The sequence below is a fragment of the Sinohyriopsis cumingii genome, chromosome 19 (assembly GCF_028554795.1).
Source record: "Sinohyriopsis cumingii isolate HCF-2022 chromosome 19, ASM2855479v2, whole genome shotgun sequence".
Classification (NCBI taxonomy): Eukaryota; Metazoa; Mollusca; class Bivalvia; order Unionida; family Unionidae; genus Sinohyriopsis; species Sinohyriopsis cumingii.
In genome coordinates, this window is record NC_142979.1 from 34,571,400 (window position 1) to 34,593,831 (window position 22,432).

The 22,432-nt window shown below is 32.9% G+C and overlaps 1 protein-coding gene across 2 annotated transcripts in view; it reads right to left on the bottom strand.

The window, feature by feature from the left end:
* Positions 1 to 15,305, bottom strand: part of LOC149775420 (low-density lipoprotein receptor-related protein 2-like) — a 233,125-nt gene extending 217,820 nt beyond the window's left edge. Inside the window, exons 1-7 of one of the 2 annotated variants that reach the window (XM_089942933.1) lie at positions 15,168 to 15,305; positions 12,633 to 12,726; positions 11,799 to 11,858; positions 11,218 to 11,342; positions 5,985 to 6,095; positions 4,966 to 5,038; positions 2,467 to 2,629 (exon numbers count right to left, since the gene is read on the bottom strand). In XM_089942933.1, coding sequence (XP_089799059.1) covers positions 2,467 to 2,629; positions 4,966 to 5,038; positions 5,985 to 6,095; positions 11,218 to 11,342; positions 11,799 to 11,858; positions 12,633 to 12,726; positions 15,168 to 15,197 — 656 coding nt within the window. In that variant the 5' untranslated portion in view covers positions 15,198 to 15,305. Of the gene's footprint in view, positions 1 to 2,466; positions 2,630 to 4,965; positions 5,039 to 5,984; positions 6,096 to 11,217; positions 11,343 to 11,798; positions 11,859 to 12,632; positions 12,727 to 14,021; positions 14,133 to 15,167 lie in introns of those variants that run through there. The other variant, XM_089942934.1, reaches the window with a different exon arrangement.
* Positions 15,306 to 22,432: the final 7,127 nt, after the last annotated feature.

The window sequence follows — 22,432 nt, forward strand, 5'->3', positions numbered from 1 at the left end:
GTACAGACGTTAATGATAACAATATAACATGTTAATCTCATCTTGCACTATAAGGTTCAAAATTACTGTCATTCTAACCCTCGGGATAATTGCAAAATGCGTACTAACGAGCACTTCATTTAAATAGAAATAAGTTCTTTCCTACTGCTTGTTATTCTATTATATTACTACGTGTAATAATGAGATAATGTTTGCACGTTTAAACGGAGGGAAGCACTGCAATGTCCAAGCTATGAAGTTATGACCCAGACACTAGGCTCCATGTGCTAAGAAACTCTGACTTCATAAAATCACAAGATAATTCGCCTTACCGGGCCAAGTATATAATTCGCCTTACCTGGCTAAGTATATATATATATATATATATATATATATATATATATATATATATATATATATATATATATATATATATACTTGGCCAGGTAAGGCGAATTATCTTGTCAATTTATGAAGTCAGAGTTTCCTAGTACATGGAGCCTAGTGTCTGGGTCATAACTTCACATATATATATATATATATATATATATATATATATATATATATATATATATATATAGAGAGAGAGAGAGAGAGAGAGAGAGAGAGAGAGAGAGAGAGAGAATTTTACAGATATACACCAGACAGAACGGAAAGTGCAATACCTGGATTCGTATAGAAGAATGCTTGATAATTGTAGGCAAAATTATTATTTTAATACAAATAATGCTATCATACAGGTTCGGAGATTCAAACCCGGGTCCGCTGCTATGATGAAGGGTTGCGTAAAATAGAACTGACTTTTGTGCTTTTAGAGAAGTAGTCCTATATATCACCATAGAGCACGTAGCTATCTGAGCTATCGATGCGGCTATGTCTATTATCATCCCATTAGACAACAACGTTGTTGTTGTTGTTGTGGGATTTAACGCCATTTTTCAGCACACGATAGGCTATACATGGCGGCCAGTATTAATGGTGGAGGAAGAACCCAGGAAAACCCCAGAAAGAACCACCGACCCACGAGAAGCTACTGGCAAGCTTTCTCACATACCCACATTGGCTGAATCCTAGACTCGAACCGCCGCAGACAGAGGTGAGATGGCAGTGATCCGTAACGAAGAGCGCTTTAGACCACTCGGCCACTCGGGGCCCCGACAACAACGTAACGCAGGAGCCACGAAGACACAACGTTCTGCTTATTGAGAACTAGTGAGGAAAAATGTGAAATGTGTGTGTACGTGGAGGACAGGGGTGGGCTGTCAACAAAATACCTGTGTCATCCAGGTTTTGATGACATGTATTTTTAAATATAATGTTTTATTTTGATTGCCAAACAGCTATCATCTTGGAGATATAAAAAGAAATCACAAGCGCACTTTCATTACGAAACAAATATTATCTTGGAGATAAGAAATCACAAGTTTGCGCTGATAAATATTTCTATATTATGTCAATATTTCAAAGACTATAGAATATATTGCTGAAATGTAACAGTTCTTCAACATTTATAAATTTCTTGAATTTCAACAAATTACGTTTGTCAATGGTAGAAATATAATAATGTAGACGTGCTAGGGTGAAAAGAGATATAGATACATAGTATTAACTGCCAGACTGGTACACAATTTTTGATGATGTGCAAAGATCATGTATTTGAAAGTGGTTATTTTCGTTGTAGTCATTTTCAGAGATTTCGCATACTGTAGAATATTCTTTGCACAAAATGTTCATTTATTGCTGTTGCTAAATTCAGACATAAAGTAAACACTAGTCTGCTTTTATAAAATATGGTAAGAAACACGGAATCGAAAATGGTTTTCAATGCAAAACGATACATATATATGATCGAGATGAAATGATATGATACGCGAGAAACCCAATGATTTGGCACACTGTTGAATACAAGAAAAAGATATTTAAAAAACGCGTCTTAAAATGAAAACATAAAACTGCAGAAGACTACGGTTGACGACACAACGTCGTTGGAACTGCAAAATCAACTTCAACTCCTAAAACATAACAATCAGAATCTCACCATCTCATATTCTCATTAGACCCACATATATTGTCCACAGCGTCATCCTTCCTTCAGTTTTACCAAAACAAAATTAACCAGCTAGTTTACTAGATAGATACAGATATACATAAACAGACTGAGAGACAGATGTATCGGTCGACAGACTGTGGTTCCGTGCGCTTGTTGCGGAACAGAATTAAAACGAACAAAAATGGCTGTTAGCGTAATTTACATTGTCTATGCAATCCTCTACACAAAAAAAAAAAAAAAAAAAATTACATGTATTGATTTCACAGTTATGGTCAGTTTATAATGCAAAGAATCAAAGAATCAAAAAGCAAACCAGTTCCACCTGGGTGACAATGCTCTACACTTAAACTGAAGAAGAAGAGGAGGAGAATATGTATGGAGGACGTAGTATTAGTAGTAGTAGTAGCAGTAGTAGTAGTAATAGTGACATCCCTCACCCTCCAGTTCGAGTAGGATACGCCACGATTCCATACGGTTCATCTAGATCTTCTTGTACCAGTATTTCGGCCACGTTTGGATATTTTAGTCCTAAAATTACAATTGCATCATAGGCAGCGTCTGTCCAGTACACAGCATCTGTAACCCAGTCAATGGTGATTCCTGAAATAGAATTAGTAAAATGATATACAGCTTATGTCAGTAAACATTATCTGTAACCCAGTCGAAGGAGATTCCGGAAATTGTATTTGTAATAAGATATACCGTTTCTGTCCAGTAGACAACATATGTAACCCTGTCAACGATCATTCCTCAAACTATATTCGTAGAAAGACATACAGCGTCTGTCAAATATCAAACATATGTAACCTAGTAACGGTCATTCCTGAAAACGTTGTCGTAAATAAGAGATACTGTAAATCACTGAGATCAAATTAAGTGAACTCCTTACAACACAAATAAATAGGAGTAGCGATAAAAAAACCTTGAACTAAAGAACGGACGGACGGACGGTCGACGAGCAGAAGTTCTTCTGGCCTAATACCAGCAGAGCTAAAACACAGATCGCATCTCACTAAGAAAGGAAACTTAAATGATTTATCTCTGACCGTCCACCATATTAAAACTGATAAGTCATTGCCGTTTAAACTAATGTTTATTTTGGTCGCTTTAGATGATATATTTGATACTAACCACACACACGCACATCTACACAATGTGTTATTCCAACATATTTTAAGTAACAGATTAGAAGTATAAACATAAAGCTACCATTAAAAATTAACCTGCTCTACAAAGTATTGTTCTAAGAGTTCCAATGTATTTGTTATTTTGCCCCATACCTAATTTATCTTGTTCTCTAAGTACATGTCTCAATGTCTCTCTGGGAGTCTCGCCACAAGGTTTTAAAATGCCATATAGGAAGATTTTAATTCAGAGAAGATGTTGTTTTTTTTTCTTCTTCTAAATACTGTGCTAACAATTACTGCAGGTCTATTTTATAGTCCATACATTTCGACATGCAAATATCTCCAAACAAATTGATAACATTCCCATGAGCTCTCGAGCTCTCTCTCTCTCTCTCTCTCTCTCTCCATTCGAATGTTACTATTTAACAGTTTGAAAATAAAGACATTTATATGTCATATAGCTGAAGCGATTATATTTTCCCCAAATCAGTGAAATAGATTTGCTGTGAAAGTAATGCATCTTATATTTTTTTTAAAACGTTTGTTTCAGAAAATACCCTTATTCCTTTTAATATTAAATCCGCGTTACACCAACAAAGAAGAGACTTTGTGAGATTAATGCATGCAATTGTCTTTTTCAATATATTATATTTATTGATTTGCTATTTATTTTATTAAAATCATCTTCATCCGTAGACGTTGCTACATGGGTACAATGATTACTTTCTTCCCAACATATTTTGACCTCTTCGTTGGCCTAAGTGGTTGGAGTGTCCGCCTCTTATGAGGGAGGTCCGAGTCATTCCAAATACTAATAAAAATGGTACCAGCAGCTGCCTCTCTAAACGCTTAGCATTAAGAGGTTCCTGTTAAGACTGGTCGGCCTGGTGTCAGGATAATGTTATTGGGTTGGACAAGATGTTACATGCATGCAACATGATGCCCCAGTGCTTATACATCACTATAAACTGCCACACTGCAGACATCATAGCGATATGACTAAAATTGATAAAGCTACGATAAAAATCTAAATCACATACACATACACACAAACACACACACACACATCTTTGAACAGATGCATCAAATCTGTCATAATCACAATGAATGAACATCATCAAATAAATCTCTGACTCAATTAGTCAATTTACTTATCTAAAGCTAGGAACACAAAACATACAAAAAGGCTAAATTAAAATTTTCTTTTCTATTTTCTTTTCCAAAAATCCCATTATTTAATCAGCACAAAAACAGTTATAAATTAGAATAATAATATAAATAGCATTTCTATGTTAACAACTATGGTGTATGGTGTGTAATATATATATATATATATATATATATATATATATATATATATATATATATATATATATATATATATATATATATATATATATCCTGGGATCAAATGACTTAAGTTCAAATCCTGATTTTAAATAATTTGGATACGTGCAGTGTTTTCAATCAAAAAACAACAACATTGTCGAGTCACATTTATAAGTTTAAATATTGTGAACCTAGCAATTTAAAATCGATATATTTGAAAAGATCCACAAAGATTTACTTCCTAAGATTAATGCTTTATATGTTAAAGAAAATAATGTATGTATGTATGTATGTATGTATGTATGTATGGATGCGTGCATGCGTGCGTGCGTGCATGCATGCATGCATGTATGTATGTATGTATGTATGCATGTATGTATGTATGTTTTTGTTTTTGTTTGTCATACAGTATGTGACATATGGTCTATTATAATCAGATTCTCTTTGGAGTTTTGATATAGTATTCTCTCATGTTCTTACCATTAACATGCTTTGACGTCCCAGTAAACAAGACCTCATACACAGGTTCGTCATATTCTGAGAAAGTCACTCTCTATCAAATGAAATTATATATTTTTAATTGATGCATCAGATATAAGGTCGTCTCTTTTCCTGTATACATATTAGGATCATAGGTACTTAATATAATGACCACACACACACATACACACACGCGCGCGCGCGCACACACACAGATGGATGTGATCATAATATCAAGTACATATTATCCTACTATATATAAAATCAAAATGCTGTCAGGAAATTCAGTGATTTCAAAAGATAGCGTATCCTAAAAGATAATGCTAAATTAAGCATATTTACAAAACATTTTTAGAAACGATTTAACCACATTGAAACTAATCTGGGATTTAGCTTGTGCAAGCTCTCATATATATACTCTTACATGGTTCATTTACAAGTCACAATATAGATCATCACTTTATTGTTTCCTTATTCGGTTATCCAATTCTTTTATCCCCATCTCCATAAAAGGACAAGCGATAAGAAACTGTATACTACGTTTACTGAAAAGTTCAGTTTAATTGCTTACCTCACCACGTTTTCGTCTTTAGTGATAAAAGTATATTAAGTAGCTCCTACCATTTCATACATCTTTTGTTATCAAATCTGGCAACGAACTCAAGACATTACAGTTGGAATTTAGGGGATGAGCGCATGTCCAATTGACATAGCGGGCAACCGCATGAGAACTAGACGATTGGTGTCGTTAGCCATTATTCGCGTAGAGGTATGTTTCCTGCTTGGAACGAATTTCAACTCACTAACCTGTTTTATTAAATTTGTACGATTATTATTATTATTATTATTATTATTATTATTATTATTATTATTATTATTATTTAGCATTCAATTATTCAAAAAGAAACATTAGCAAAGCATAAAACAGCTTCCACTGGTATTTGCTAGTGAGACATACTTGTGTGAGATACAGAAAGATGAGAGGAATGAGATGTTTGATAAGGAATACTCAAATTTACCACAATCCTCCGGTTAAGCTGGTCAACCAATATCAGTGTTCTGTTATTGAAATCCAATGCTAAATGCGTAAAATTGCAGGCGTCGCCTATTCCCATGTTGATGGTAATAATCTACAATAAAAATATATGAAACAGCAAAATTGTGAAAGCAAACGTTTCCAAATAAAAATGGTACGATATTCTGATTTTTTAAACGGGATAGATAGATAGAGTAGGGTCGCCGTGGGATCATGGTGGGACACGACTCATAATGCCGTTTCTTTATATTCCAATCACACACATTCGGGTTGTTAAAATCAGTGTAAATATCGAGAATTAAGAGATTTCAAACACGATGTCAATCGGTATTCTTCATATGAGCTACCAAGATTCCATGCGTCTGTATCATGTTTTGAGCAGTTTCGTGTAGAAAATTAACCCTCAGTGAGTGACTCGTAGTGAAGTCGTTCACACACCGGTTCAGGGGCTGCAGAACATTTAACTTCCAGATAATAGTATAATTCCCACATAATTCGTATTTTGTTATTTAAGAACTAATCTCTTAAGACACCACTGTTATTCCCTAGATTATATTATGTCATACACTAGGTTATATTGTTATACACGATGTTATATTACTTCAGAAAGGAATAAGTTCCTTGTTGTACACAAGAGTCTGTTATGTCATACACTAGATTATATTGTTATACACGATATTATATTACTTCAGAAAGGAATAAGTTCCTTGTTGTACACAAGAGTCTGTTATGTCATACACTAGGTTATATTGTTATACACGATGTTATATTACTTCAGAAAGGAATAAGTTCCTTGTTGTACACAAGAGTCTGTTATGTCATACACTAGGTTATATTGTTATACACGATGTTATATTACTTCAGAAAGGAATAAGTTCCTTGTTGTACACAAGAGTCTGTTATGTCATACACTAGGTTATATTGTTATACACGATGTTATATTACTTCAGAAAGGAATAAATTCCTTGTTGTACACAAGAGTCTGTTATGTCATACATTAGATTATATTGTTATACACGATATTATATTACTTCAGAAAGGAATAAGTTCCTTGTTGTACACAAGAGTCTGTTATGTCATACACTAGATTATATTGTTATACACGATGTTATATTACTTCAGAAAGGAATAAGTTCCTTGTTGTACACAAGAGTCTGTTATGTCATACACTAGATTATATTGTTATACACGATATTATATTACTTCAGAAAGGAATAAGTTCCTTGTTGTACACAAGAGTCTGTTATGTCATACACTAGATTATATTGTTATACACGATGTTATATTACTTCAGAAAGGAATAAGTTCCTTGTTGTACACAAGAGTCTGTTATGTCATACACTAGATTATATTGTTATACACGATGTTATATTACTTCAGAAAGGAATAAGTTCCTTGTTGTACACAAGAGTCTGTTATGTCATACACTAGATTATATTACTTGAGAAAAGAATATGTTCCTTGTTATAATAATAATAATAATCATAATAATAATGAGAACTTTGTATAGCGCTTTACAACATTAGACAACACCTATAAGATAAAATACATATAATGATATGATTTCAAAAACAAACACTATGAAATTAGAAAACATTAAAAAAACATGCTGAGAATATTTAAGGTAGGAAACATTATACACTGGATTTTATTATGTTATAGATTGTATTCCAATGCTATACGCTTGATTCTGTTACGTCAGAATGGACTAAGTTTCTTGTTATCCTTTTCTAAACTAGATTATATTTTGTTATACGCTATATTCTGTTATTATACATTAGATTCTATTACTTCAGAAAGTAATAATTTCATTGTTATACAATAGTTATTTTATTCTATATATTAGATTATGTTGTGTTATACACTAGATTCTATTGGTATACTCCAGATTATAATATTTTATGTTATATGAAATTACTCCAGAAAATATCAGGTTCCTTGTTATACACTTGCTTTTATTATTATATGCATTAGATTACGTCGTGTTGTACGCTAGATGATAATAGTATATGCTATATGAAATTACTCGAAAAAGTAATAGGTTCCTTGTTATACATTTGATTTTATTATTCTATACATTAGATTATGTTGTATTATTCTAATGTTATTCACTAGATTCTAATATTATATACTATGATTTAATTCCAGAAAGGAATAGGTTCCTACTTACACATTTGATTCTTTTATTCTATACATTAGATTATGTTGTGATATTATATTGTTATACACTAGATTCTAATATTATATACTATATGAAATTACTCCATAAAGTAATAGGTTCCTTGTTATACACTTGATTATATTATTCTATACATTAGATTATGTTGTGTTATACACTAGATTATATTGTTATACACTAGATTCTAATATTAAATACTACATGAAATTACTCCAACAAGTAATAGGTTCCTTGTTATACACTTGATTTTATTATTATATTCATTTATTATATTCATTAGATTATATTGTTATGCATTAGATTCTATTGTTATACACTAGATTCTAATATTATATACTATATGAAATTTCTCCAGAAGTAATAGGTTCCTTGTTATACACTTGATTTTATTATTCTATACATTATATTATGTTGTGTTATACACTAGATTACATTGTTATGCACTAGATTCTAATATTATATACTACCGTTACGTATCTTTGATTTAATATATATTTATTTCAATTTAATTGTTTGTGAGTTTTTATTTTTTTAATTATTCTTTACATGCTATTGTAATGTAAATTTATTCACTAGAGATTACACTTTTTTCAGAAAATAATTTGACTTGGACTGTTCGTTTTGTAAACAACCAGGTTTTGGTCTACATCCTGATCTTGATTCAAAATTAGTAGCAACCACGTAAACAAGTTCTATTTTTATTTTAAATAGATTGGTAGTTGTCGAGCTCATGATGGGACTACGTGTTTAAGATGAAAACAATTTTTTTTCTTAGAGTAAAATTATTGGTTTTCGTCAAGGCGACATTGGGTGTACTTGTATTTTAACAAGTACCTAATTTCTACGAGCTTCTAGAACATGATTACGTGACCCCCGTTTACGTTTTAGAAGACGATATAACCTTTGTTTTGGAGAGTTATTATCAGTTAGCTGGGCTTTTTCTTACACTGCAAGTTGTATGTTGTGCTGTCTGGAGTTATTTCAAATTACTTGGATTGAAGTTATTTCAAATTACTTGGATTCAAAAGGATTAAATTTGTTTCCTGGGAAATACGTGTGCTCATGTGAAATTGTTGAACAAGGACAGTTTTTATAAAAAATTTGTTTGAATTTCCAAAACGGAATTGATAATTTTTGTTTCTACAAAGAACTGTAGACTTCAATAATACAGGTTACAGTATACGTAATCGTCTTACATCTTGGATTCTTCGTCGGGATTCAAACTTGAAATCAGTAGAACATTTTGTTATTAGGACTTCAAAAAAGTTTATTCGTAGATTATTACTGGATTATTTTTGGATTTGATTCTTAAAACCGCAAGCTCAAATGTTTTCATTTTTACAGAATGTTTCCGTGAAAAATAAATTATTATTATATTTTTCAAAGCTTGTTGTTTTCACTCTTTCTTGTTTTACTGTTTATTCGAGCCTAAGCACGTAACACTATATGACATTACTCGAGAAAGTAATAGGTTCCTTGTTGTACATTTTATTTTATTATTCTATACATTAGATTATGTTGAGTTATACTCTAGATTCTATTGGTATACACTAGATTGTAATATTATATGTTATATGAAATTACTCCTGAAAATAACAGGTTCCTTGTTATACACTTGTTTTTATTATTCTATACATTAGATTATGTTGTGTTATACCCTAGATTATAATAGTATATGCTATATGAAATTACTCCAGAAATGAATAGGTTCCTTGTTATACACTCTGTTATATTGTTATACACTTGAGTATTGCATTAGAATGCCTTCTGAATAGCAAAATTATCAATCCGCTAATAATTAATTTACATTTGCAAATATTTCATTTTCATTTTCTTTGAATCTTAATTGATGTATGGGGCTTTATATTACTTTGGGCTTCTCAATAGTTTCATAAACATGCATACATTAAACAAACAAGGGACAACTATTTCCGTAGATAAATATAATAAATACGCTGGTATGTATGAATTTGAAACTTGTAATGATACAAATTCTCTCATACTCTCTGATATTGTGATTTACGTTTGATTTAACATACAACTTTTCCAAATTCAAAGTTCAGGCACAAGTGAAAAGAAGAAAGAGTACTATATATCATGCAAATAGGCTGAAAGAGTACCATATATTATGTAAATAGGCAGAAAGAGTATTATATATTATGTAAATAGGCAGGAAGAGTATTGTATATTACCTTAAATAGACAGGAAGAGTACTATGTATTATGCAAATAGGCAGAAAGAGTATTGTATACTATGCAAATAGGCAGGAAGAGTACTCTATATTATGTAAATAGGCAAGAATATATGGCAGGACGATTACTCTTTCGTATCTAAAAAAGCGAGAAGGTTACTATATATTATGTAAATAGGCAGGAAGAGAGTACTGAATAATGTAAATAGACAGAATAATGTATTGTATGTAAATAGGTAGAAAGAGTATTGTATAGTATGCAAAAAGACAGAAATAATATTGTATAGTATGTAAATAGGCAGAAAGGGCACTGTATTTTATGCAAATGTAGATGTTACCACCTTTATAGTTATAACTAAATTAAGAATGAAGTGTTAGAAGACGAAATCAAATAATGGTTATGACTGTTTGCTGAGAACATACAACGCAAATTACAATGTCCCATATACGATAAAGAAATAGAAATCGATGCCCACATGAATACAATAGATATCCCACAGGCAAGTTATACATAAGATACATGTGTTAATTATTATTTCTGTTAATATCGATACTAATTGTCTATCGAATCATCCATTACAATTAAATGTATCGGAGAAATCATTATGATATCAACGTATGCCAAATATGTGATTAACGTACGGAAGAGAACAATAATATGCTAATTAAATGATTTCCTGAGGCTCAGGTGCTTTCAAAAACTGGCATAGTTCCAATGAGTGAATGGGAAATAAGTAAGCAAGATAAATGTTAATAATCTTGATTTAGTTATGGGGCCTATTTTATAATGTGTTACTAATCGCTACTTATATCATTACTCCTAACATGGTATTAGCTTGATTTTACCTCTACTTCTCTTGTAAGCCATGTGTCCTGTAGGAGCGGTATATACCTAAGTTCGGACTCGACAGTTTTAGGGTCAAAATCTATCCAGACTAGTCCAGGCTGGCTGAATAGTGTCCCTTGATAACCTGAGATCAGAATAACTTTATGTATATATATATATATATATATATATATATATATATATATATATATATATATATATATATATATATATATATATATATATATATGTCTGTGTCTCCATCCATCCATCCACACAAACACTCACACAAACATACATACATACATACATACATACACACGAGACATACGCAATACATCATACATTGTTTGGTGCAAATCAACGTTATTTGAAAATGAAGTACACTTAAAATATATCATATAAAATGCAATATCCAACAAAAGGACAAGTGCGTCCAGTAATCTTCCTGTCTACTAATGGCCATCTACAAGTATACATAAAGCTTCCAAAACTACAGCCAAAATGTAACGGTTAATGAAAGCTATTGTAAAGCTACCTATTCGTATTCCAGGTCTTTAACACAAAACATATAGAAAGATAGCGAGACTGATATACATACCAGTCTCAGGTATTTCTGACTCGTGGGTATCCACTTCATCTTTGAAACTGTTAACTGCATCTATGAATGTAACAGGTTATTAATTTCACTTACAGCATGCGAAAAGGAAGGTACCGGTTTTATCTGCATTACAATTTAATAATGTTAGCTGTTTAATGTTTGTATTTGGATAAACGAATTTCAAATAATATGAAAAGTACAGAACACAATTTACTGCTATTATTATTATTTTTATTAGCATTATTATTATTTATGGTGTCATTATTGTTTTTATTATTATCATTATTATTATTATTATTATTATTATTATTATTATTATTATTATTATCATCTTCTTCCCATACATGTGGCCAGGTTTGATATCTCAAAATGTAGCAAAAAAAATAGCATAGGCCTGCAAAATAAGGATAGGAAAACAAAGACGAAAGATGACGCTTTGATTGCAATGCTCATCATTCAAGTTCACTGATTTTCATTCGTTTCACTAATGAATTTCCTCGATGTGGGGTGAAATTTGTAACAAGGGACATTTCTTCAGAGGTATCCTTTTAATTAGACAGACCTGTTTTCAGGCTAAAACTATGCAGCGCTCAATATTAGATCAAAACTATAAACAAAATGATGGGCTTTGCAAATGTGTATTTTTGCAATCCAAAAAAAAGCGCATAGGCCCAAAAAACTATTTCATAAAAATTAAGTGGTCGTCTGGAAAAATTAGGAGAAGGAGAGAGAGTCTGAGACTTTCCTTCGATATCAAGAGTCATTTCAACTTTTCCTAAACCATATCAACTTTGTTCAAACTTTTGAAGAGTTTCCAGTGAACGAATGTCTTACCTATTGTAACGGTCAAGGCAAGAAGGAAACATAACGGTGCAAATCTCTTCATGTCCGCATTCATCGTCTTGGATCGCACCAAAGGAACAGCTTCCTGAAGAAGCAATGTATGTATGTATGTATGTATGTATGTATGTATGTATGTATGTATGCATGTATGTATGTATGCATGGATAGATGGATAGATGTATGCATGCATGCATGCATGCATGTATGTATGTATATATGTATATATGCATGTATGTATGTATGTATGTATGTATGTATGTATGTATGTATGTATGTATGTCTGTATGGATGGATGCATGCATGCATGCATGTATGTATGTATGTATGGTATGTATGCATGCATGTATGGATGGATGGATGGATGTATGGTATGTATGTATGTATGTATGTATGTATGTATGTATGTGCGAGCGTATGTGGATATGTGTGTGTGGATGGATGGATGTACACTTGCATCAAAATATAAATAAATTAACTTGTTCATATACCGTACATGAATACAAACAGGTAGGAACAGTTAGATATAATTAGTTAATCATAAGATCGAAATTTTTGTAATGACGAAAATGGACTTAACTGCATGATGTAATTTCTTTTCAGTAGTATAAATGCTCCAGGAATTTGAACAATGAATTTTTCTAATATTTAGGAAAAGACAAAAAGCCAGTAAATCAAAAGCTAGAATAGGAATAGCCCAAAAATATTGGGTAAAACTGTCATTTAAAATAAAACTGACTCATTAATTGGGGGAAGAACTGTCATTTAAAATAAAATAAAAGCATAAATCTAGGGGTAAATCTGTTATTAAAAATAACACAAACCCATAAATATAGGGGAAAGTGGCATTTAAATTAGCAGCAGCCCATAAATCGGGGGTGGGGGGAAATGACATTTAAAATAGCAATTGCCCATACATCTTGGGAAAAGTGGCATTTCAATTAACAGCAGCCCATAAATCTGGGGGAAATGGCATTTCAAATAGCAGTACCAATACATCTGGGGGAAAACGGCATTTCAAATAGCAGTAGCCCATAAATCTGGGGGAAAATGACATTTGAAAAGCAGTAGCCCATGAATCGGCGGGGGGGGGGGGAATGGCATTTAAAATAGCAGTAGCCCATAAATCTGGGGAAAAGTGGCATTTAAAATCGCAGTAGCCTATACATCGGGATGGGGTGGCATTTCAAAAAGCAGTAGCCTATAAATCTGGGGGAAAATGACATTTCAAATCAACAAAGGATACATGTTAATTGTAATAATGGTTCGTATCTCATATAGATATACAATAACTTATGGCTGGGAAAAGTGCAACAGTTTTCTAGTAGTCAAAACGGGGGTGAGCAGCAAAGTATAGACACAAAGAGAAGCAAAGATACTTACATTAGATGTTAGGTATATCCAGTGAAACGGCTTTTTGTCATTAACAGGGAAATATAAGTGGCCAACTTCAACTTTCCTCAGCTCTAATTAGCGCAGTATCGTTGACCTTATAACCTTTAGCAACTTAACACAAGGGGGAACGGAATAGAAATTCATCAACAATATATATCTGCGTCGCATTAGGTTTGTGATCTTTGTTTTGTTCAACACACTAAGAAAAATTTGAGTTTTCTGACTTTGTCTCTATTTCAAATTGTTTTCCTTTCTTTGTTGTGTTGTAGATGTAATTTAAGCACAAAAGAAAAACATGCAGTGAATACAAATAATACGAGACAGTCATGTATCTTTACCTATCATCAAATAAAATGAAACAACAGAAAGATACATAGGCACATAGATAGATAGATACACATACATAGCCCCCATTAACTACTCAATTACATACATACATACGTACATACATATATACATACATACATACATACATACATACATACATGCATGAAGGCAAAAACATTACAAACCATGATCCAAACATGCATACATACATACATACATACATGCATGCATGAAGGCAAAAACATTACAAACCATGATCCAAACATGCATACATACATACATACATACATACATACATACATACATACATACATACGACCTGTATCATCCAGTATGTCTTCTATCGCTAGCCAACATTGCATCAAAATACTGAAAAGCATATGTTGTGTGACACTCCATTTGCCCAGCGGAAATTATACTTTCTTGTCGTCTTGGGACATTGGCTCTGAGGCTGTTAGTCTCCTACCAAAACTTCAGTTGCATTTTTCTCGAATCTAACATTTTTACAGGCTTGGAGAAAAAAAGCCAACAAACAATACAGATTAAAGAGACATAACAATGTAAACACATCATGATAAACATGGGTAAAGAAGGAATGGAAATTATGACAAAACATACCGGAAGGCAAGAACATTGCAAACCATGATCCAAAGCATAACTGCTAACCAGTCACACCTTTTGTGTATGTTAACGACAAAAAATAAAACAATCTCTGAACAATTACAGAACAATCAATGATAAGCTGAAATATGCAACTTAGTTCCATTATTTCAAGAGAATTCACCAGCATTGTCATATTTCACCTACCACCAAAAAAGAATTCGTACTTGACGACATCTACATCCTTGGATACAAAATCTGGGTCATGGCTCCTGCCTCCTATAATAGTATCGTAGAACACTTTACCACCAAACACTCCATGGATTCCACTATAGCTGTTTGAACTTCCCACGGCGATGTAAAACCAACCATCGACTGCTAAACGATCCAGTTCAAGAAACGTGCAAGGATGACTGATTCCGACTAATGCACTGTTTATTCACGTCGGCAATCATAAAGAAAAGATTATATACCACAAATGAATCACAACATCACAATTCTTTTCAGTTTATAGTTATCACATGATTCAAATGGAATACATTTCTTGACTGTTCGCTGTTTTGTATCATTGTGCTAAAGTGATTTAATATATAATTGCGAACAATTGAACGAACCACTATATTAAGGATGGAATTAATACGGATATAAACAACAAAGTTTCATTAGTATCGAGTCGATTAATCCATATGCGTAGATACTGTAACAAAGTGATGACTAGAAATGCAATCATTATTCGAGCATGATATCGGGTCATGGTGACCCTCTTTTGATTTTCTTTAGTAACGCTCCTCGATTTGCATACACATTCTCGAATGCACTAACGAAGGTAACGAAAGCACCATCACTTAAAGAAATTAAAGAGCAGAACTCTAAATCCCCGCCATCTTTTTAGCCAGAGGATGCATATTCTTGGTTAATAAAAGAAGGAATGGAAAAATTAAAGGAAATAAAGCTATGAATGCTGTAAGAGAATATTATAAATGTTCTATAAAAAGTCAAAACGTATTGAGTGCTCCGAATGGAATTCCGAAATTGACTTGCTGGCGTACTAATAGCCTCGATCAGGTTGAAGTGTCAGAAGTATTTGATGTATCACAACGATATAATCCAGAATGTCCGAATGACTTGACAATAGTGTTTTAGTCTAAATAGTCAATGAAGAGTTTGCAACTCCAATGAATAATATAAAAAAAAATTAAAAACTGATTCCTGCCAAATTATATATAAATACAACAGTAAATGTGTGTGTGGTTTTGTGGGGGTGGGTGGGTAGGGGTGTGATTTGGATTTTTAGCATAGCTTTAACAATTTTTCATATAGAGATAGATGATATATATATATATATATATATATATATATATATATATATATATATATATATATATATATATATATATATATATCATGATATTTGTAGAAAAAAAACGATGAACAATGACTGTACGATATTTTGGCACTTTTCATCATTATTAAATGCGTTTAGCATATCTCATTCTAAAAGGGCTGATACAACTGCATATAACTCTGAAAAAGACAAAATTTACAGGTAATGGCTTTCAAATTAAATACTGATATTAACAGTAACTGCCGTTAAATTCATTGTTACTCATGTACCTTAGACATTTGGGGTACTCTAGGTCAGCTTAATAACAGTAGTGAATATTTCGTATGTCCTCTTCTAATAACATAACAGTTTCTTTAACATCTTCGAACAGCGCTTTAAAATGTGGATAGCTGGGATTGTAACAGATCTCCGCAGTATGATACAATGAATCAGCATTTATTCGACTTAATAAAATCTTGAAGTTGTACCTCTATTTGTAGTATGCCTTCTTTGATAGTCTCTTCAAATGATTTATGGAACGTCTTGTTACGTTTCTAGTGAATTAAAGTAGCATGATATATTAGTTTAGATTTCAGCTCCAGCATCATCGAGTTTATACCACACAGCTCTTTTAACGCGATTTGATGTCATAAAAATGTACAGTTCCCTTTACGTCCTGTGTTACATCGTTGTCTTTTATAAATTACTGCTCACGACATATATTCAAAATTGTACATTCAAATATTTCAAATGAATATATCATATCTTTAATCTGCCAATGATTTTTTTTTTACAAACCGCTAGTGTTGTATTCTCAATCAGTGGAGTCACTGGGGGGATGAGGACCGCACCTGGTGACACCATCAGAGGAGGTGACACTAAAATGATATTGCTAAGGATTCTGTATGGTCCGTTACGGAAGGAGATCCATGGTGGTTTCAAGGATAATTGGTTGAAGTTGGTTTCACACCACAGTAACGAATGTATGTTATTTATTGCCAGGCAATTGGAGCTGCTGCCTACCTAGGCTGATCCGATTGTAAGATTCGAACCCGCACCATTCTAGCAACGAGTCCGACACCCTAACCTTTATGTCATCATGACTTCTTGTTTAATGCTGAAAAATGTATCTAACCATAAGGAATGAAAGCACGTGTGGTTTGTATGCCAGTCTATTACATAAAGGACTTTTATGTTTCAACATATCATTATTAAGGTCTATGGAAGATAACTAGTGATCCGAATCATATGGATATTGTATGATATATAAGGATCCAGACTCATTTTGTTTTCTACCCGGCTGGCGTTTTCAGCAGATTACACAATCGCTTATCGTTACGCACAATTTATATGACGTTACAATCGTATTACTAAATGTGAGGGCTTAAAACACCAATCCAGTTAGAACAGTTATCTACCCCTGTTTGGGAACGAACGTTTCTGATATGCACATTTTCATTTAAAGTAAAGGAACATCAGTGGAATGTTTCGATTTTAAAGCAATTTGTGTTGCATTTACATAGTGTAAAACTATGTGTGTGCGGGATTCCTGAAACTTTAGAAGCCCAAACAGATCTAAAACATTTTCCGAAACCTCAAAACAGTTATTCATCACTAAATAATTTAAAGATAGTGTACTTTTGTGGAGTCGTTCTAATATCCGGAACGTCGGAAATAATTAGATCGTTTTCAGTTTGCTATTAAAATGAAAAAGTATAACGGTTAAAGACAAATAATGCGGAAACAGTTCAAATACATCTATACTGAATACTATATTTTGGTACAACCCCTCCCCAGTACCATCTATACTGAATACTATATTTTGGTACAACCCCTCCACAGTACCATCTATACTGAATACTATATTTTGGTACAACCCCTCCCCAGTACCATCCGAGTGCTAAGATCACTCCCACTATAGTAATGAAAATAAATGTCCTATTCTTTCTCTTTTATTCCAGTGTTGTCCATCATGGAAGTATGACCACTCCGCTAGTTTTAGAGTTCGACCAGATGTTTTCACATTCCTGGTCAATTCAGAGAGTGGTCTACAATGTAAACGGCCAGTGCAGAAAATCTGTATCCTACACTGCACGCGAATTTTATTCTCACTCGGGGGCCTGTTCGACATCCTACTGCGAGCAGATCACATACATTGTAGCAAAACCTCCCCATTTTATATCATTAATTTTGCATTTTTTCACATAATAATCAAGATACAGTCATTATCTGCAACATATTTACTTGCTACGGTCGAAGAAAGGTATTCCGCAAACGAGACATTTTACACTGGTCATATTAGCTCAAGTTCGACTCTTTGTGCATGGGTTTATTTGTTAATTCCGTTGTAAATTAAATAAAAAGGACAAATACATACTAAAGAATAAAACAAAATATGTCACTTAGAATTGTTTCATTTTAAGGTCCGTTCACAGGTAAGGCAATGCTTTTATATGCATGATTTCACGTGTCTACGTCGTTATTGCACAGTAAAATAACCACAAAAAAATTCTTGTTCTGGAATCTTCTTTGTATGACAGATATTACAAAACAACACTACACCCAAAGTATATAGAAAATCACTGAGATGATCAACAAAGAAGTAGCGATAAAGAAGCCAAAGAGGGATTAAAGAGGAAAATGAGCGAGAAAGAAAATATATCGTTTGTTTGACAGAAAAAAAAATTGTACAAATATTTAAAGAGATGAAAATCGTTCAAACAGTAAGCAACTATTTTTCACATGTTTGATATCAGCGCTTTAAAATTTGACTGTGTTGATTCAATTAAAACACAAAACAACTTGAATTTATGGATGAATGAAATAAATTGAGCAGCATGGATTTCCGCAACTGGATGTGAAATAACTTATTTGTATCTAACAGATCAAAGTGCATTTAAGCAGGTAAAATATGTTTATGATTTCCTGCCTGCAAGGGGAAGATTAAAAACAACTACTGTCTAAAACGGATCAAAATTTGAACCATCCGTATGCATTCTGAGGTCCCTAACAATGCTATGTGTAACCTATGCAAAAGTACTTGACCTGCAACAGTGGACAGACAACCCTTCTTCGCGAAATAGGGCTGAAATCCATGATGGAAATGATTTTAAAAATGCAGTTGTAGTGTAAGTGCACATATTATAATGTCTCAAGAGAAATAATAAATAACATTTTACACTAATTCTTTAACCTTAATGTGCAGTCGTTATAAATCAATGTGCAGCACATGTAAAATTCCTGACCCCCTATGATCGTATCAGGACACACAGATGGGACAGACAAGCAGACCAACATGGCTGTTATACTTAAATTAGTGACCTCGTGTGATGGACTTATTTCAGGAATAGCAGGAATGAATGGAAAAAAAAAACGTCTTATATGGCATTATTTGGTACTCAAATTACCTCTATAACATATCCTATATCCACTGTGAAGACAAGGTTACAAATGTTTCAAAAATTAAGTTTGGACTCAAAAGGATGTGACTGATATAGTCACAGTACGTCTTCAGCAGCTCCAATAATTTAGACTAATCTGTTTTGTTAGTTACGAAGGTATAAAGTCATTCAGGGTGATAATTCCTTACAATAAAAACTTGAAAAGTAATCAGACAGCTTTAACCTAGCATTGAACAATGCAAAAAATAAATGATACTAATGCTTACACTGATCTTGCATATTTTTCACTTCGTTATTTCTTCCACCGTACTGCACGGGTAATACAGTCGACTGCACAGAGGGTGGCCAGTGCAATACAGTGGCGGAAATGACGAAGTGAAAAATATATAGGATGAGCGTTAGTATCGGTTTAAGCATCCTGTAGTAAGTCGGGACATTTTTTTGTATTAGATCAGCATCCGCCATTTTGTTTTTAAAAGCCAACTAAAGTTTCATAATTTAAAATATATTTGGCTCATTGGCTAGGCCAAGAAACAATGAAAAATTAATTTATAACTATATCGACAGTTGCAGGAGCTGGCTTAATTTATTCATTTAAGTACCGCTATGAGTGGATTCCTTACCCTTTGTATTACCATGTGGACATATCGATTACGAGAGCAAGCAACAAACAACTAATGCTTGAAACAAATTAATATGATCAGCCAAGAATGAAACAACATGTCCAGCTGTTTTAATAGACCACTTTTATCATTGTCAGTGATGCTTGGCATTGCTGCTGCTGACGTTTTGGATAATTAGAAGAAACACTTTGCAATATTCGTCATTCGTTGTGTGACGCTCTCCTGTTACCTATCCAGTCACCACTTGAAAAAAAAAAAACATTCGTTTCTCCTCCAACTCATGTTACACCTTGTAGAAATGTACCATGGATAAAGGAGGAGTTAATGATAGTTTGCCTACTGCTGTAAAGATGATTTTATACAGTCTTTTCAACCGTTTATTGCTTACCGTTAAATATGTCTTACTGCATCGTTAAATACCTAACTGAATCTGCTTTTCTACGTTGAATGGATTTAGTTGTTGTGTTTCTTGGCTGATGCCTTTTCTTATGTCCTCAATATTGCTTGTCATGCGTTTCAACGTTTTATTTCATACGTTCTATTCATGAATTGACCGCATCTATGGTAATCACATAATCGCCACGTTCTTTTGATATTCTTGAATTATTTGCTGATTAAATTGGTATTTTGCGTCATATTTTCCATTCATATTCCTCAGATTTTATATAGCTTACCGTTGTTCAAAAGTGGGTTGGAACGGCAAATTTATCTCTGTATCTTCCAGTGTAATATATCCTGGATGAAACATAGCGTTCATTAGTTTCAGTATATTTGTTAATGAATTCATTACGCATATTACTGGTTATGATATGTATAGGAACCATCCAATCATCATCATCATCATCATCATCATCATCATCATCATCATCATCATCATCATCGTCATCATGGTCATCAAAGCATAATCTTTACTTACTTACATTGCAAACTTAAAACCTCCATGTTTCGATACCATGGAGTAAATTTCGTTTTAAAAAATCCACCCTATTGTAGATGAAGATACTTCTCTTGTTGTCCAGTCCTTCCTTTGGACTTAATAAAACTTTCATTATCACTAGCTGTATATGTAAGTTTAGTGCGTTTGGGCATGATTTCGTTACTCATAATATAATTGTCATTGTTAACTTTTTCATTAGTCGACCATCAGTTATCTGAGTCTAGACTGTTGACTGGTTGCAAATCTCGCACGGTCCATGTTAGTACCAATGATGTCATCTTTAACTGTTACAGCCTTCATATTTGCATAATAGTCATCTTCCGTATGATTTTCCATCACATCAAGCTCATCAAATTCTTCACCACTTTCTGTATGTTTATATTTTTAAATTAAGAAATAGTAGCTTGAAAACGAATTAGGACTCACAGAAGATAATAATACAATTAATATTTAAGAAGCCAAATACATGTTAGTTCTGAGAATTAACCTTGTAATTGGGACTTGCAAAGAATACCTGAAAACGTTTAAATTAAAAAGAGATGGGCATCAAGTACATATATCGAATTTTAAATTTTTTAAATAATATTTGTCAATGAAACATCAATTAAAATATTGAACACACAGTCACATATTGACATTGAAACAGTTACGTTTCTTAGATGAACATTGCTACCGTTTGATGAGGATAAAGAATTAAAAGACGACAAGTTAACATAAGATGAAATTAGATACTTTACTGGGTATTTATCATAGAAGTTGATATTGCATCTATGTATGTTGTGTGCTAGTATAAGAGATTTAAGCACACTAATTTGAAAACGTCAAACGAGGTTGATATGTGTGTGTGTGTGTGTGTGTGTGTGTGTGTGTGTGTGTGTGTGTGCTGAGGGCTTCTCCTTGGACCATACTTGGTATTACTGTTACTAACGTCCTTATATATTATGTTAAATCCATCGAGAAAGCAAAAGAAGAGAGTATAGTATGAGATATAAACTATTATAATTGAACAAAGGTGGCAGCGTTAAAAGTCTTGTAGGTTGTTTCCTACTGTGTTCAGGCAATTGTCTATTGGGTGTCATTTTATCATGTATAGGCCTGTTATTTCCGGCTATGGACTATCCAATATTTCAACAATCCAAGTATGCGTGTGTTGTTCTGGGTTGGTTAAGTCAAGCCCAGTAAATAAC